Raw genomic sequence first — 17,818 nt, 5'->3', positions numbered from 1 at the left:
CACACGCGATTACAGACAACGCTTGGCAATCAAATCACACTATCTTCTGTTTTGAGAATCGGATTCGAACTTAGAACCTTGCAGTCTTTAGCCCCATATCTGATGAGCAAAAGATTCATACAAAGTTTTTTTTTTCAAAAGTTTCCATATTAATTTTTTTTAAAAGGAATCATGCATATCGTCATAATTGTATGCTTAATCGTTACACTTTTGGTCTTTCGAGTGAATATGTGGCTTAAGGTTGTTAAGTTGCTATGAAATTATACTTTTATTTTAATTATATAAAACATGAAACCCTAAACTAGCCCTTCTATTCTTCTCGGTTGTATTCACCTTCACCCATGGGCGAATCTATGTCCACTATAGGGTGTGTCTGGGCTACTCTTCAATTTCGTCTGCGAAGTGTAAAATCAATGTAATTTTTTCCTTCGCTTTATATATTGGATATCTTTTAGTAAATATTAGGATTCCCTTATGTTAAAAAGAAAAAGAAAAGATATATAGAATATCCCTCTTCTTGATATGACACTGTCTTATCCTTTGAGTTTGTTTGTGATCATCCTGAACACACCTCTCTCTTAACATCTCTCTTTTCTTTTAACTAGTGGTAGATTCAAGAATTGTGTTCAAAGATATTTCAGTATCTATCAGTTTGATTATAAACTTCCCAGCTCAGGCTAAATTTAACTATTTAGTTGTAATTAGACATTGGGCTTTGGTGTAAATTAACGCGATAGTTAACATAAAAGAGAGTAATAGACTAAGTTATATTCGTGATCGAGCTAAAATACTTGAAAAAAACAATGGTGATAGAAGAAATCTTAACATTGAGAAATTAGTTTCCAAGTATTTTGATTTAAAATTTCATTTATAAAAGAAATACATAATTTTAAAACAGTGTTTAATAATTTAAACCAAATTGTAAAGAATTTAAAAGGTAAGAAACAAAATCAGTTGAGAAAACTACAATAACACATGTAGTCACCAATTTCAAGTTAGCATGGTCACTAACTAGATGCGTTGATTAATTTGTTTTTATATTAAAACATGCATGTTTATAAGCATAAAAAGGCCCAACAAATACATAAAAAACCAAAAACATACAACTGGCTTTTATGTAAGGAATCCTACACAAAGATACTTCAAAAGAAGCAAGATTTTAGGTTTAAAGAGAATGTTAGGAGAAGTACATATCAAATTTGGTTTTATCATCTACTAGTTATTTTATGTGCATCATTATCAAAATATCTAAGACATCACTCGTATTTTATTATATAAAATAACGGGGTTCGGTTTATCCGTTTTTAGTAGAGGTCAGGGGCAGATTTATATAAGAGTTAGGGGTAGCTCGGATTACCCCTCAACTTCGTCGACAAAGTATAAAATTAGTGCAAAAGATTTCTTATTCTTCTTTGTTTGATGTGTGGGATATCCCTAAATAAATATTAGGTTACCCCTAGGCTAGGGAGGAACTAAAGAGAACATATACTCACCTGAGATATTCCGGCAGCAAATGTAGAAGATGACCGGAGAAGGAAGAAGTTAATCAGATTAAGGATGAGCTCGGTACTGTACCGGTACCGAAAATACTGATCACGAAAATCACAAATTCTTGGTACTGGTACTGAAATATCCGGTTCGATACCGGGACAGTACCGGTATTGAAGGTTAAAATTCGAAAAATACCGGTACCGTACCGATCACAAAACTCAAAACTTTGGTACCGATTCGATACCGACAGTACCAATCGGTACCGAATTTGCTCTATCCCTAAATCAGATATCTATTTTAGAAGAGAATTAAATATATATTTATGTAAAAAAGTTGGTGAGTTGTAATGACCTAGTTTAGACGTTTAGTGTAGAAGTAAAAGCAAGATTTAGACCCTGTCATTATTAATATTAGTCAACTTTCTTTTTTTTTTTTGTATTTTACTTTTTTTTCCAATATTAATTAATTTAGATCTAGAAAAATAAACAAAATTTCTCATTTTTTGGATTGTATTAAAAAAATTTCCTTTTTTAGCCTTTTATTTAGTTGATGATTTTTGAATATTTAATTGCGTATTTCTAATACTTGGTATATATAGAAATAATGTTTAGAACATATATATAGATATTTTTTTAAATTGAATAAAAAGCTAGATGAATATATGATTATACGACATTACGACCGGATTTGAACGGAAAAATTTATTAGACATGCATATAACGTAAATTTCTCGTCCCTATGAAAAAATTTTCTTTGAGTCCGTCACTACCCCTGGGTCCGAATTTTTTTTAGGTTACCCCTAATGTTTTTTTAAATCCGCAACTGCCTTTTCAGGCATTCTCGGTTCGCCTTATGTGTAATTCCTACACAATTATTTATAACTAGTTTAATTGAGATCATGCTTTATTTATGGGGTTAGTGTTGTCCAAGGATGACAATAAAACAGGTATTGATAACTTCTTTACACGTTTATGACATGCTTTAGGTTTCTCATTTCTCATTATAACTTGTGAGTGTTACGCCATTATGTAATCAAACTTAGCAAAAGAAAAATACGTTGGATGCCCGGACGAGTAGAATTCATTCAAAACTTTATTTTTGGCGCGTCAATTTTATGCTATTTTTCGTAATCATGACTAAAACATCAATAAGGTATACAATATTCAAAAGGAAATCTAAAACTAAAATTGTTTGTGAAGCAACTAAACATGCTACATCCTATTTTTCGTAACTCGAGTCGTTCTTACAAATACGAAAAAATGTAAAGAATAGAAGCGTGTTTTCCGTATAAACTGAAACTTTAACAAATGTTTTGTGCACATACAGTTTCTTTGAACCCATAAATAGTTTTGCCTAAATGCTTCTAACAACTACTAACAAGTGGTGTAAGTTCCACTTCATGCTTTAACAATTCACTATCTTCAGACACACTCAACACCTCTATATCATTATCACCATCTTCTACAACTTTCAACACTTCCAAACGAGAAAAACCCGACGAATCAGACCCACCTTTAGGCACCAAAAACAGAAAATAAAGAGGAACGATTCTCAACACGTTGCGTATCAAAACCACAAGTTGTCAAATTGTGTCCTTGTGACACTTAGGACATGAAGAAGTAAGCCGCCTAACCATGTAGATGACATAAGGCCAAAATTGTCAATTGACATTAGCAAAGCGAAAAACGTGCCTTCGATGCCAGGTGGAAAAAGCTGTGAAGATAAGACGAGAAGCGGCATCCATTTCAAACGGCCCACCATTTGTAGCATGCTTTCATCAATAACCGCAAAGACGTAATCGGGTATGCCTAGTTTAAGGTTGAGTCTCAGGATGAAGACAAGATCCAACATTCCTGACAAGCCAAATAATAACTGCCCCCAAAATAGTATTGTTCGAAACGGGTAAGTTTTTAAATTATATTGATATAGTATCGCGCCTAGAAGGGATCCAACCGAGCCAATCGATAATACAAAACCAATAGTCTCCTGCATACATGATATGGGCATTAGATACCAAATTGTATTTTTATATGAGTAAATTACAGTTTTCGTCCTTTAGAATTTAGATACATAGCAAAATTTAAAAATCGCCCTTAAACTAAGGAAATTACAGAAACCATCCTTTATGTTCATATGTAGTAACAATTTACGTCCTTTCCTCTATCGGGCGTTAATTTTTTCTGTTAACTCCAGCCATGTGCCTTGCACATGAGGGATGACCGGACTTAACAGGCAAAATCAACGTCCGCTAGAGGAAAGGATATAAGTTGTTACTATTATGAACACAAAGGATGATTTTGTAATTTCATTTGTTTAAGAACGATTCTTGAAATTTGCTATATACCTAAAGGGCAAAAACTATAATTTACTCTTTATAATACATAAAAGCTCTTAACTCACTTTATTAAATAAAATTATTATTGTAATGATTTAGTTTTCGATAACTATATCTAAGTTTAACATAATAACTTTTAAAAAAGAAACTAAATCCATAAAATATTGATTGTGAGTCAACCAGACCCATTTCAACCAACACTAAAAATTACTCATAATTTGACCCATTACTCAGCCCGCCTGACTTGCCCATTTTGTCACATCTATCCGTGTGTGACGGCTGAACTAAAGAGGAAGGAAAACTACCTGGGAGAAAGACGGGCCCGCTTTAGAATCGGTTTCCCAATAGAACAACCCGTCATATATATTCAAGCTCAAAGCGAATGATAGATACATATACAAACAGGGTCTCCAAACGTCTTCAGATTTCAAAGTAGTCCACATAGCGCTAGCAGCATCAACAAATTTCTCACTTACCTTATATCAAACAAATAGTATCCATAAATATTACACACACAAATGATAAAATCTTTCCAAATATTAAACAACATTGCAGAAATAATAAACTCATTAAAAGGCTAGCCATATGTACCTGTCCATAAGCAAAGCTCGGCGTGTACGGTTCCTTAAGCACAAGGCCAATTAGTAGCACAAGCGCATACGGTATACTTAGCAAGCCATAAACTCCCTTATATACAAAAAAAAATAATTATAATGATTATGGGAAAGTAGGTAATTTAAACGCCAATAAATAATAATAATAATAATAGGCACCTTGGGGCCGATTACGTGTACAAAAACACCACTTAAAGAGAATCCAATTAGGGCTCCAATTGAAGAACTGAGGGAACATAAGCTTTGCATATCTGGAGCAAGTGAAGGATGAACACCACTGTGTTGTGCTACGCACGCATCAACAGTTACATCTGCAATTGCAACACCAGCACTCCCAGCAGTTAAAGACAAAACCGCTAACGCAATATGCAGTTTTTCGTGGAATGATAAGAAAAACATTGATAGAATTCCTATGATACCTGACAAAAATTGCAAACATTTTATATCATCAATACTTATGTGACTCATATTTTGAAACAATTATAGCTAAAGATAACTGTTATAGATGACGATTATGGTCGTTATAACTGCTTTTCCCGCCAAAAGAAAAAGGTGCCGCATGCTTGGTTAACAGAATGTAATCAACTGTAACTAGCCTTTTATGAACAATAGCACCGTATCACGAAAAGTTATATCGGTTGAAGTATTATTAATATTATTTCTTGGTAATTGAAGCATTATATAAAAGATTTCTTTTTCAGTCTTTGACACAATATATAAAAGATTTCTAATGTGATCTCCATACACGATATAGGAAACATATCTATAAGCCATGAGACGATATTACGCATAAATCAAGTCTTCCTAAATCCCCTTCTCATTCATTCCTCCTACTTACAAAAATTTTCTATCAAAATGCCCAAAACACCCTTCACGAAAACCGTAGAAGTTTATATTGTCAAACAAAATTAGTAATTTCTAGTTGCAAGAGAACAATAGGCAAGTACTTAAGTCCAACCTGAATATTTACCAAATATCAAAGCTAAGAAAGGAGCATCATTAATAAATCACATTGACTTCTAGCATTACATGCAGGATTAAAAATGAGGCATTTTTAGTCACTAATCCAAATCTTTATACTGCAAAATTAATCAACATCAAATTTTTATAATTACCGGCGACAACGAAATAAGGCCGTCTTCGATATCCCAAAACAGGAACAACATCTGTAAGCAGACCCCAAACAGGTTTAATAATCCATGGAATGTTAGTGATCCCTGAATAAGCCTGTGCTTCAGAGGGTTGTACTTTCTGCACATCTTTCATATAATACTCTGTGCCCACTCTACCAAGAGATCCACCAAACCCTTGATTAATACCATAAATCACCACAACTCCCATCACAAAACTCCAATGTGTTTCCCTTGATAACTTACTGAACCAATCAATTGGGGTCATAATATTAACATACCCCACAAACCCACCTCTCTTTGGGCCTCTATTTTCATCTTCTTCTTGTTCAACAAGCTCTGCCTTGTTGCAGGTTTCATGGCCTATACCTTCTTCCACCATGAATATCAAGATTTAGAAAGCTTAAAAGGTGTTTTTGCCAAATGGGTGTTTCAAGATTTATTGGGTAGGTGTTAACAGCTCAAAAAGCTTTGAGATTTGAGGGCTTTTCAAGAAACCATAAAAGTCAAAGTCAACGGTTGGTAAAAATTGGATCTTGGGGTCTGATGGAGGTCAGTTGTAGTTTTCTTGCCAAATCTTGAAATGGGTTTTGAGTATTTGATTAATATTTTTTTCTTGAAAATGTTTGCTCAGATGGATGTAAGTAATTGAAGCTGAAGCTTGTGAGAGATATGGAATCACAATGTGATGTTTTGGAAGGTAGGTGGAAGAATTGTTGACCTGAATCTTGGTTTCTTTGAACATGGGATGCTTATTGCGTTATACATGATAGGTTGAACTGGGGTGTCAATTAAAACGGTTTGGCAGGGATGTAAGATGTTGGCAACAACTAATAAGTTTTGGTTGACATGAGAAACCTAACCAAAGGATGTTTAGTAGTGTGATCTTGTCAATCTTTAAATGTGTTAGAAACAGACGTGTGCTTTAACTTAAAAAATGGTTTATGAAGATTCTTTAGAAATATGTTGACCTATTCAAGTTACTCTTAATTGGTCATGTATTTTAATGGTTTATCACAAGATTATCAAACAACTCTTAAACGTGCCCAGTCATGGGTCCTTCAAATCATTGAATTCCGGTTCGAGCCGATTCGGTCCAAAACTTGAAGGGATATCTGACAATACTAGCTGATTAATATGAAAGAAACTAAGATTAAAATTGAAAGAAAATGACATGTTTATTTGGGGTGTTGTACCGTAGAAGAGTTTGAGGTTATTTATTTGGGTCTGAATGAGGTCATTAACTTAGAGGCGTTTGTTTTATTAAAAGGTCACATCTTAATGGTTGAATGAGCATTTTACCTATTCAATTAAAAAACATCGTTGAATGAAAAATTACCCTAATTACCCATTTGCTCACGTGGCTCACAGTCAGTTCATTATGCGTTCGGCGTATACTCATATCCTCTTTGTTCGTCAGTCTAATAGTTTGAATTTGATTTTTATTTGAATAAATTAACGTTTGGATTTTGTTTCATTTTTGGTTGGATTTTTTCAAGTTTAATGTTTTTTTAGATGACATTGTTTATTTGAATCCAAGTGTTGCATTCCAAGTTCTATTTTTTTATACTCTTTTTAAGTTTAACCACTAGTGAAAATTCAATTTTTTTTATGAAAATTTGAGTATCATGCAAAACCTAATTAACATAAGCAGATAGGGTAAGCCAGGTATTATATCCACCAGGAGTATGTTGTCAATGCAATATATAATCAATTTCTCAAATTTAAATTATGAAGTAAACAGTATGGGTGCTTATCACACTAGCAAAAGATTGGGTTTAATATTAAACAAGTAAACTGAGAAAATTTCAAGCAATTAGCAAAGATAAATCACACCCGGGGTTCAAGCAAATAAATAAACAGTAATCTAATGTTCACTTAACAGATTAATTGTCAATGATCAAAACAGATTGACTAACTAGATCAACCTTAGATATCAACAATCGCTAACACACGGCACTGGTTATCAAACAGTCCTTGCTAATGTGACTCAACTAAGGGCATTGTATGCTTCATCATATTCAAACTAGTACAAACAACCCTATAAGCAATTATCATAACAACTGGCAAACAAATCGTTCTGGTCAAAATAAACCTAAACCGACTGAATGCATAGTAACATCAGACATCAATACTCATAGATTCAATAACAATTACAAATCATTCGTTCTTGCATGGGAAAAACTGTAAAATGCAATACTCTACATCCCGGGTATGATTCGAGAAGATTAGTCGCGCCTCGACATCAAAAGATCTTCAATTCTAATAATGTAAGCCATATGGATGATCTCTGGATGGTTCGGAAGGCTGGATATGGTCTCTCTATGCTTCGGAACTTCTCTGGAACGTGTAGAATGATCCTAGGGTCTCCATAATTGTAACATCTCGGATCTTTCGTATTTGAATTCATTTATGTTTAACCCGACTTGGGAATAAAATTTGGATCTTACAAATTATTTAAATATTGTATTTGTTAGTATTTAACTTAGTTTAACATATTTTATATCCTCATGACTTTTAAACTCACCAAACAATGCTTAGAAACTCTTAAAGTCGATTAAAATGACTAAAAAAATGCATTTTTAGAACTTTAGGGACTAAAATTGTCAAAAATCAAAGTCTGATAGAAGTCCACCCTTCGCGTCGCAGGAAGGGAGACCCCCTTCCGCTTCTCATAACGCGAAGTAGTGCTATGCGGTCAATTTTCGTTTTCGTTTTTGTTTAATGTTAAATCCTTCCTAACTTGATCTTAATCACGGAAATTAAGCCGCCAAATCTTGTCAACTGATGTTATAATATTTCCACATCCATTTTCTTGTAGAGCAATTCAAAATCTTTAGATTAATATAGTTGATTTGGTTATAATTTCTTTATTCAATTTTCAAAACGTATTATTGTCTAATAAATGATTTTAGAATGTTTTAATTAATCAAAACACATCATAAAACCCTAAAATATTACTAAAAACATCAGCCACCATCTCCTAACCTCGAAATCCCCCTTCTTCTTTATCAATTTCATGGAGATTTTTCAAGTTCTTTTATCTACGGTTTAACTTTGGTGTTCAATATTCTTTGGCTCGTATTTTCCCATCTCTCCTTTATGTTCCAGAGTAAATTGTCTACATGAAAAACATTGGTTTTTATCTAACTAACAAAAGCCCTCAATTAATTTTACTGATTGATGGATTTTTGTCGGTCAATTGCTTTCCGACCCGTTTAAGGGCATAAAAGTCAATTTCAATGGTTTTCCAATTACTATATCTTCTGATCGGAATTAGATTTCAGGCCAGAAAACTTTTATGTTTGTTTTGAAATTTTAAGTGTATTAGTCAGAACCCGACTCCTGACTTGAAGTTCGAATCCTGAACAGTACCAGCTCGCTTAAATATTAAAAACCTCATAGCTTGAGTTTTATACATCTGTTTGATCTGATTCCAACGGCTATATTCCCATTTTTAATTCTAGTTTGTTGTATCAAAGTTTCAGGCCAGTTCGTGTTGGATAAGTCAGCTCGCTTAAAGCTCGGGACTTGTTTAATATCTTTAATTTATCGTTTAACTCACCTAATTAATAAGATGAGTAATCACTCCCTTATTTTACAAATTTTAAACCTTTTGGGGACGTTATACGTACCTTATAATACTTTTATGTATCTTAATACATCACTTACAAATCTTAAATATTGTGTTGTTGATCAATTGAATTTTTATATGCTAGTTGCTTACATGCTCATTTGTTTATTTATTGCATTCGAAGAGGTCTATCATAATCACATTAAAGTATGATCATATGCCTTCTTAGTAGCCAGAGCCCAATTCGCTAGGCAATGATCAACAGACACCCTTATTTGTATTTTTTTTTTGTCATAGTAGCCAAAGTCCGATTCGCTAGGCAATGGTCAACTGACGATTTCATCCCTATTCCTGATTATACCATCCATCAAGTATCCGGCTAATTCCGTAGCGGATTCCGTTGTCGATGGTATGTGTGAACGAACCAAATCACGTATTTCTATTGGTAGCCCATTAATGTATCGTGTAACTTTATTGAATTCAAAGGTGACTAAATGTGGAACAATCCTGCAGTATTTGAGAAATTTGGTATTATACTCTTTGAGGTTCGTTCCAATGACCTTGTGGTTCTATAGCTTTGTTTAGATTTGATCTAATTCATGGATCGGGCAGAATTTCTTCAAAATCATATCTTTAAACACTTTCCATTCTAGGCTGCACAATTTTTCCCTACTCTTAACCTCGATAAGGGTATTCCACCACTCTAACGCCTCTCCCTTGAACATTTGGAGGTATACTAAACTCTCTCTCTCTCTTTCGGTACACTTACTCATAACTACTATTGATTACATTTCATCCAACCAACGGAAGGTCATGATTGCGCCTTTATCGCCATAGAATTCCTTTGGATTATAAACTTTAAAGATCTTGAAATCACATCCCTCTTGTATTTTTTGTTTCTTACTTTGCCACGAAGCTCATTTTCAGCGGTTGAGCTATGATAACTTTCATCTTCTTTCCTTTCTATTTCTTTCTTAGTTTCTTTCTTTGATTGAACCGTTTCGCTTCTACTATGACTAAGCCTTTTGTTGGATTGAACCGAAACACTCCTACTTGGATTGTTTTTCATTAAATCAATAAGCGGTTTTACGGCTTCTTTGATTAGCTAACGAATACCACTCACATATTTATTTGGTATTGCACGAATGTTTTCTTCAACTGACTTTTCTTTATTATTAGTTTGAATGGTAGGACTGCTATTGGCGTTCTGTTTTCCAGACATACTACAAATAAGTACAGCAAGATTTAGAAAGAGGAAATACATCATCTTTATATTACATTATTTATAGTACATGAGCGAAAACACAACAACAAGCATCGATTCTTGACAACAACTCTACTGTAATCCTTAATCTACTTCTTGACAAGGTTCCTCATTTATCACATTTCTTGATGATTTTCTTGCCTACTTTCTTCTTTTCAATCCTTTCATTCCTAAGTTCATCCATCACCGCATTTGGTGGGTTCAGGTATCCTGTAGGCGCAGATGCAGCTGGAAAGAGATATGCGGTCTCTTTTGGGTAAAGATGTGGGTTGGCAACATAAGAATGCATCTCTTTATCAGGAATGTTGTTGGTGTAAAATTCTTCAATAAATCGAGCCTCTTCCTGAATTTCGTTGGCTTGCTCGGAAATTGTCAGTATCGAACCTTAATATGGTGGAAAGTGAGGATTTTCATTATCTTCTTCATCTTCATTTTCCTCCTCGGGTTGGAGGGGTCATTGGTTGGAATTTGTAACGGTATCTGTTCATAGGGCATAATAACCCTCATTTTCGGTTTCCGGCCGGGTCCTGCTATAGCTTGGGGGCTGGATAGTTCATTGGCGGTGATCCAAAGTGCCACTTACTCTGATCGGAATGACAGTTCATCCAACTGGACAAATCCGAGCTAGTTTCCTGTTTGAACCTACTCTGGACTTCTATTTCTTCCGAAGGATAGTATAGTGGAATCTCCGACGGGTGATATTGTGGAATGTTTTCAGTAGCATCATCAGATATTTCTATCGGCATTCGTTGACTTTGCAGAAGATACACCGGTTGGGTTCCATATGGTAACATCGGTAACATCTTATATTTATCCGCATTGTACTTCCATAGGCTCGCAAGCGTTAGTTTCAAAGGTTCGGTGAACAAGTGTGTCCCCCTTTCAGTTACTACATATCCGTCACACGAATTATCCTTAAGGAGAAGGGAGTAAAAAAAGGTGGGATTTCTTAATGAATTTCCCAATTAAAAATCGTCATAAAGTTTTGAAACTGATTTTGAGGGTGAGGCATAGCCTCGGAATGAGTGTGCTCTTTTGTGTACAATTATATATGATAAACAATTTGAACATGCTAAACTATCTACAAAAATCTAAACAAGTAGGGTGCATGTATAGGAACACGTATAGAGACCCTAAGCATGCTACCAGGTCGTTACGTTTAACCACTTATCGTATAGCCATCGGCTCTGATATCAATATGTCACACCTCAACCTATGGCAGAATATGCTAAGGCGCGGCATAATTTGTATCATAGCTCAAAAGACACTAAGTACATTACATGCGCTAATATCTAAATTATTTATTTCATAAATCAATCAAGTACAAAAAAACATAACATTGTCGCAAAAGAAATAACATTACAATTAAATATTTAAAATAAAAATCAATCTGTATTCGTCATGCAACCTAAGGTCCAATCTATTTACTCTTTTGCTTCATCCCAAATAGCTACCTGCGTTAAACGTGAAAATACATAGTTGTCAACATAAAGTTGAGCAAGCAATCACGATTTTGTACATAATAATATTGAAAAATGAAAATTCCTTGCGATAATATGAACTACATCAATTAATATAACAATAATATAAAAGGGCTATGTCCCTCGTCCCAAATGGGTCGAGTTACTCCGTTGGCGTATGATCATACTAAATGAGAATGAGGATGAGATACCAACAACCATAACTCAAAAATAAACACATAGTCACATTCGCACGTATCAACTAACTGAGCAATTGCATATCTACGCAAATAGCGGAATTGCAGTGAAAATTATTAATCTATTTAACTTGTGAACGCATAACGCCCCCAAAAATGTAAAATGATAAAAAAGGAGGTTGTGATTACTCACCTTATCAGAATATAAGATGGCGAAAAAGTTAAGATGGAAACGGTCGAGCTCCCCGAGATACGTCGACAACTGTTCCTAATTTTAAATGTATAATGAATTATAAACGAACAAGTATAATAACAATGGTTAATGACGGATTTGGGATATTTATGGTCGCGCTTAATATTTCTTTTATTTTACTTGGTGAAAGTGGTACTAAACTGAATACGACTTTATAAGTTCATGAGAATTTTTACCATACATTATTATTATTATAAATTGAAGAAAAACTATTAGTTTATAATTCTTTTAGCTTAATTCGGGAAATGCATTTAATAAAAATAAGTCTATAGTTACGCGTTCATATATATATATATATATATATATATAGGGGAAGAATATTTTGAAAACCTTGTTGAGTTTTAAGAACTTAAAAACTTCATTCTTGATCACACATTTAATTAAATAGATTAAATTATGTGGTTGAGATTAAATATGATTAAAAAATTAAAGTATGAGAGAGAGAATAAAGATGTACAGTGATTACACAAATTTAAACATCCGTTACACATATGTAATAAGTCGACTCGGTGCGTAAACAATTATGTAATTTTTTACGCATATGTAACCAACATATATTACGTATGTGTAAAAAAATTCAAAAAAAATTGTTACGTTGAGTTCTTTCAAGTTCTTAAAATTCAAAGTGGTTCTCATTTGAAATCTCTCATAAATATATATATATATATATATATATATATATATATATATATATATATATATATGTATGATCGAGTATTAAAATCACAAGTTGAAGTGGTAACTTATTTCGAGGTGGTTATGGCTTTCGGTTCGTTTACATATACCAAGGTTATATATATATATTAGTTAGAAAAAGAAACGAGGAATTAAAAATTAAAAATAGCAAAAACTAGGCCTGGGACCCGAACCCACGCCCCAGGCCGGTTCACAACTTACAAAACATGCGTTGGCCATCATGCCCGCGTCTTAACTTGGTTATAAGATGGAAATGATAATTGATATACAATATTCAGCATTGTTCTCCCCCAAATCGTAAACCCTAGAATCCAATTCGGTTCAATTGATCAATGTTGATTAAAATTAACAAGGGGTTATCGTTTATTGGTTAAAAACGAACTACAAGAACAATTAAATTACCAAATTAGGGGACGAATTGACAGAGAACGAAGAACAAGGGGGTACTACTTGTAACATCCTAGAAAATCCCATAATTATTTTGGACTAAAAACGTCAACTTTGAAAATTGAAGAATTAAAAATAAGACAAGTAATGGGAAAAATGAGATAAGAAAAATACAGATATCTCATGTTAAGGAAATAAGAAAATTCATTCCATATGGAAAGATGGAAAAAAATGGAAGCATTTCATATGGGTATAAATAGGAAAGGAAACTTTCATCCTACATGGAAACAAGAAAAGAAATGGAAGCTCTTTATAAGGAAGAAAGTTTCCATAGTAATGTTTTTATGGGGCTAACCACTCTCTATGGTCCTAGCGGAGGGTGCTCTGCACCCGACGCGCACGGACTCGGACACGGACACGGACTCGGGCGATGGACCTAATGTGGCATTTTCATGGCGCACTTTGCAAAAATCAAGTATAAATAGGATGGGTCACGGCACATCCCATCACACATCAATCACTTCACTCTCACACACACCTAGAATCGTTTTGTGTGCCAGTCCTCGTAGAGTACGTGCCAAGCCTCACGGTTCTGACAGTTTAAGCTCCAATATACGATAAAGAGTAGAAGTGCTACCCGATCAATCATAGGCAACTAACTCCAAATACCCGCGTAAGGTAGGGGTTCTGCCTAAATATTATTTTATTATTATATTATGGCTTAGATCGTAGTCAAGGGTATAGCCCAAAACCTTGATCATAATTATGTTTACAAAAGCTTTATACATGCAAAGGTTATAGATAAAATAATGTTTCTTAATGATTAAGAAATATAAGCTTTTACATACAAGAAGATATAGTCAGAAATAGTTTCTTCACAACTAAGAAACATTATATGCGAGAGATATATTTATCTTCACGACTAAGAAACGTTAGATTTTACATACTAAGGTTATAGTCATTTAATGTTTCTTTGTGAAGAAGAAACCTATCAATAAATGTTTCTTCATGAAGAAGAAACTCAGCACATGTTTTGTAAATAAATGAAAAGACTACGGGTCTAAATATTTTATTCAAACAAATGATCAGTCAAGGTTTAAAGCTATCAAAACCAGACTAAAGGTCTGCAGCTGGATCAAGAGACGATCCGGGTATTTATACAAACCTATTTTATTATAGATCAATCATCATTCATTCACAAGGGTTTCCAAACGAGATCACCACATCATTCAAAAAGGACAATCACAATCATAGGCGAATACGTTAAACCTTTTTCAGTCAGTCATTAGGATAAACGGGTTGTTTATCTTAAACAGTCAGTCAAAATGTTATATGAGATTACGTGATCTCTAAATTTTAAGGGATTACGTGATCCCTAAGTCACAAGGTAGATAATAAAAGCAACTCAGACCGAGTACATATGTGTCTAGATTCGAACATATTTGTTAACCTTTCAATCAAGGCTACGTGGCCGCAGGCTAACAGACATAACGAAAGTTCTCCAATGGGCATCAGTTCCCGGAGAACCATAATTGTGTGTGTATGGCAGTGGCACAAGTTCCCAGAAATAAAAGACGTTTCTGCTGCGTTTGTTCCAAAACTATCTTGTCAGTCAAATATTTATAAACGTTTTCAGAGTCAACGATTCACCAGCATATCGCTGACGTATTTCCCCCACATTACAGGAAAGCAAGTATAGCATAGACAGCAAGGAATTAGAGTCACTCTAGGAGTTAGATGCTCGCAAATGGAGATCGCTCAGTTTTATATAAATAAAATATTGTAAACAAGAATAAAAAAGGTTTGTAAACTAAATACTTGGATATTTATTATCCAAGAGATTTTAAAAATAAATTATTATTTTATTATAATTAAAGACTTCCTCTAACAACCCACAACTCTGATATATTTTCAAAACAGGTACCAACTACGAGTGTCACGCCTAGGCCCTAAGTCGGGGTGTGACACGGCTTGACTTGATCCCAATTCTTGATCTTAACAACATGATATGAAGAAACTGACTTGAGGTTTAGGGTCACGATGTTGAGGTGATGATGTGGCAGTGTTTAATTGCATTATATCTTGGTATTTATAGCGTTTTGGAGGTCAATAGAGCCGCGGTTCGAATTTTAATAATTTAGCTGTCAATTAGTAATTGTTTCTACAATTAGAGTGTTGATGTGATATGTTTTTGATAGATAATAGATTTGGTATGACCAATTTCCTTGATTAAGCCGTGAATTAAGGAACAAGAAAGGGGGGGGGGGGATGGAGTCGATGGTCATGATGGGGAGGAGGGAAAGGAAAAGATATTTGATTAAATTGCAATTTTTCCTTGATCTTAAGTGGTGGGTGCAGAAGTGGGTAAAGTTTAGTTTGGGGGGGGGGGGGGGTGTTATGCACATTTCTCATAGTTATTAACAATTAAGAAAATAAAATACACAAAATACTCGAATAATACGGATTGCATTTGAAAATTTTAACCGATTACAATGTCGGGTCGAGCAAAGAATACAAACACAAGGGCTTGAAAAACCCGAAATGCTACTACATGCATTGCGTCCCTCAAGAGAAAAATGAGCAGATTAAGTCTCTATTGTTTTCTGGCCGGATCACCATGAGTCCATCCATCTATTTTCTATCGAAAAAGAATCTGAAATGATAATTATGCCCTTTTATGATGTTCTAATTGCGTCACTGTCATTTTTAAACATGTAGTTTGCGTCTCTCCATCTAGTTTTCCCTCAAATTCAAAAAACAATCAAATTCTAATAGTCATTTGCATTTTAACCATCCAATATTGTAACGTCCGACTTTCAGAAATAATGAATAAAGTAATATTTAAATGAACGTTGTTATTTAATTTCCGTATAATAAGTAAATTAAAATTAGAGAATGTAGGCTTAAATGGATATGGACTTAACAATAAAACGTGGACATAGTAAATTAATAGGCCTAAGGTCCATGAGGTAAGGGTATAAGTACCCTTTAAACCTTTCCTAAAACCCTAGATCTCATACCTTTCCATTTTTACCAACACACTCCAAACACACACAAATACTCTCTTCATTTCGGATCCAAATCCAAGGAAGAAACGAAGTTTGTTGGTATTCGAGCATCGTAGTAAGCAAGAAATACACCAAGATTCGGCCGTGTACGAGAAACCGAGTCAAACCGGTTCGTCTAAGGTACGTTTTATAACGAAAAGCTTGTTCATTTAAGTTCGATTTGTATAAGGGGTTCAAGATCTAGCTAAATCGGGCATTAAAAATCGATAAAGGTTCGAACTTTACCTAAAACGAGCTAGATTTTGGTCGAGTGTAATAATGAAAATAATAATAAAAGTAATAGAAAAACAATAATAATAATAATAATAATAATAATAATAATAATAATAATAATAATATCGTACTACTAGTATCATAATAACAGTGGCGCAATAGTGCAAATAATAATATGATAATAAAATGAAAAGTATGATATATTGATATGTGAACAGCAACAGTAGCTAAGCATGTTGATAACAATAATAATGTAATAATGATAATAATAAATAATAGTAAAATGAAGGAAGCATGCAGCAAAACAATATCTATACATAAATAAGTGGAATGTTAGGAATACCATCCAAGCACTCTAGCTTAGTGGTGGAGTTGTTGCTTTGCCTAGCTTATCAAGTACGCTAGATTAATAAATACAAATCTAATTAATTATGTTAGTACGTGATTAATTAATGAATATATATGTTAAACAGTTAGCTGCGCACAACTCAGGAAGGGAATTACTATAAACGGTGAACGTGATAGGATCCAGGTGAGTTCTAGCCCCTTTTATGTGTTATGTTTTCGGGGCTGTGTGCATACTACTATGTGTTTAGATTTATACACTTAACTTAAATGGTAAGTGTATATTAGATATATGCTTGTGTATGAATATGAACGTTATGGATTGATTAATTAGTATGCACGTAATGTTATATTAGTTATGATTGAAGGAATTAGAAGGAAATGAAATGAAGTTAGAATGGTATGGTATGTTAGAGGGCACCGGGCCCTAATAATAACCGAGGTATGTAGGGCACTGGACCCTTATAATATCCAAGGTAAGTAGGGACTGGACTTTGAGGAAATCCAAGGTATGAAGGACACCGGATCCTTATAAATTCCGAGATATGTAGAGCACTGGACCCTTATAATATCTAAGGTAAGTGAGGACCGGATCTTTATAGTATTCGAGGTATGTTGTTAGTAAAAAGTATGAAAGTATGAATGTGTATGTATGTACATATGTATGATTGAATGATAGACGAACGAGGAAGTATCAATACGTATCTTCGGACGGTATTGGTAAGTAAGTGAATGTAATGTACGTTAATTAACTAGAACTCACTCAGCGTAGCTGACTTTTAGTATGCACG

The 17,818-nt window shown here is 34.0% G+C and overlaps 1 protein-coding gene across 1 annotated transcript; it reads right to left on the bottom strand.

The window, feature by feature from the left end:
* Positions 1–2,907: 2,907 nt before the first annotated feature.
* Positions 2,908–5,889, bottom strand: LOC143634126 (putative folate-biopterin transporter 2). The gene is made up of 5 exons (XM_077102289.1): positions 5,556–5,889; positions 4,600–4,859; positions 4,418–4,513; positions 4,132–4,302; positions 2,908–3,477 (listed from the first exon to the last, which is right to left on the bottom strand). Exons 1-5 carry the CDS (start codon positions 5,836–5,838, stop codon positions 3,058–3,060), a joined length of 1,230 nt encoding a protein of 409 aa, XP_076958404.1. The 5' UTR covers positions 5,839–5,889; the 3' UTR covers positions 2,908–3,057.
* Positions 5,890–17,818: the final 11,929 nt, after the last annotated feature.

The sequence above is a fragment of the Bidens hawaiensis genome, unplaced genomic scaffold (genome assembly GCF_021521415.1).
Source record: "Bidens hawaiensis isolate Kalapana, Puna unplaced genomic scaffold, B.hawaiensis_p1.1 tig00007028_1, whole genome shotgun sequence".
NCBI lineage: Eukaryota > Viridiplantae > Streptophyta > Magnoliopsida > Asterales > Asteraceae > Bidens > Bidens hawaiensis.
This window is presented reverse-complemented; position numbering and strand designations above follow the sequence as displayed.

What these genes read in the sequence shown, in the direction of transcription:
- LOC143634126 (XM_077102289.1), bottom strand. Translation starts at nt 5,838, where the DNA reads ATGACCCCAATTGATTGGTTCAGTAAGTTATCAAGGGAAACACATTGG. An exon ending in GCCTTATTTCGTTGTCGCCG is followed by an intron (nt 4,860 to 5,555) that starts GTAATTATAAAA and finishes AATTTTTGTCAG; the next exon opens with GTATCATAGGAATTCTATCA. An exon ending in CGAGCTTTGCTTATGGACAG is followed by an intron (nt 4,303 to 4,417) that starts GTACATATGGCT and finishes GTTTGATATAAG; the next exon opens with GTAAGTGAGAAATTTGTTGA.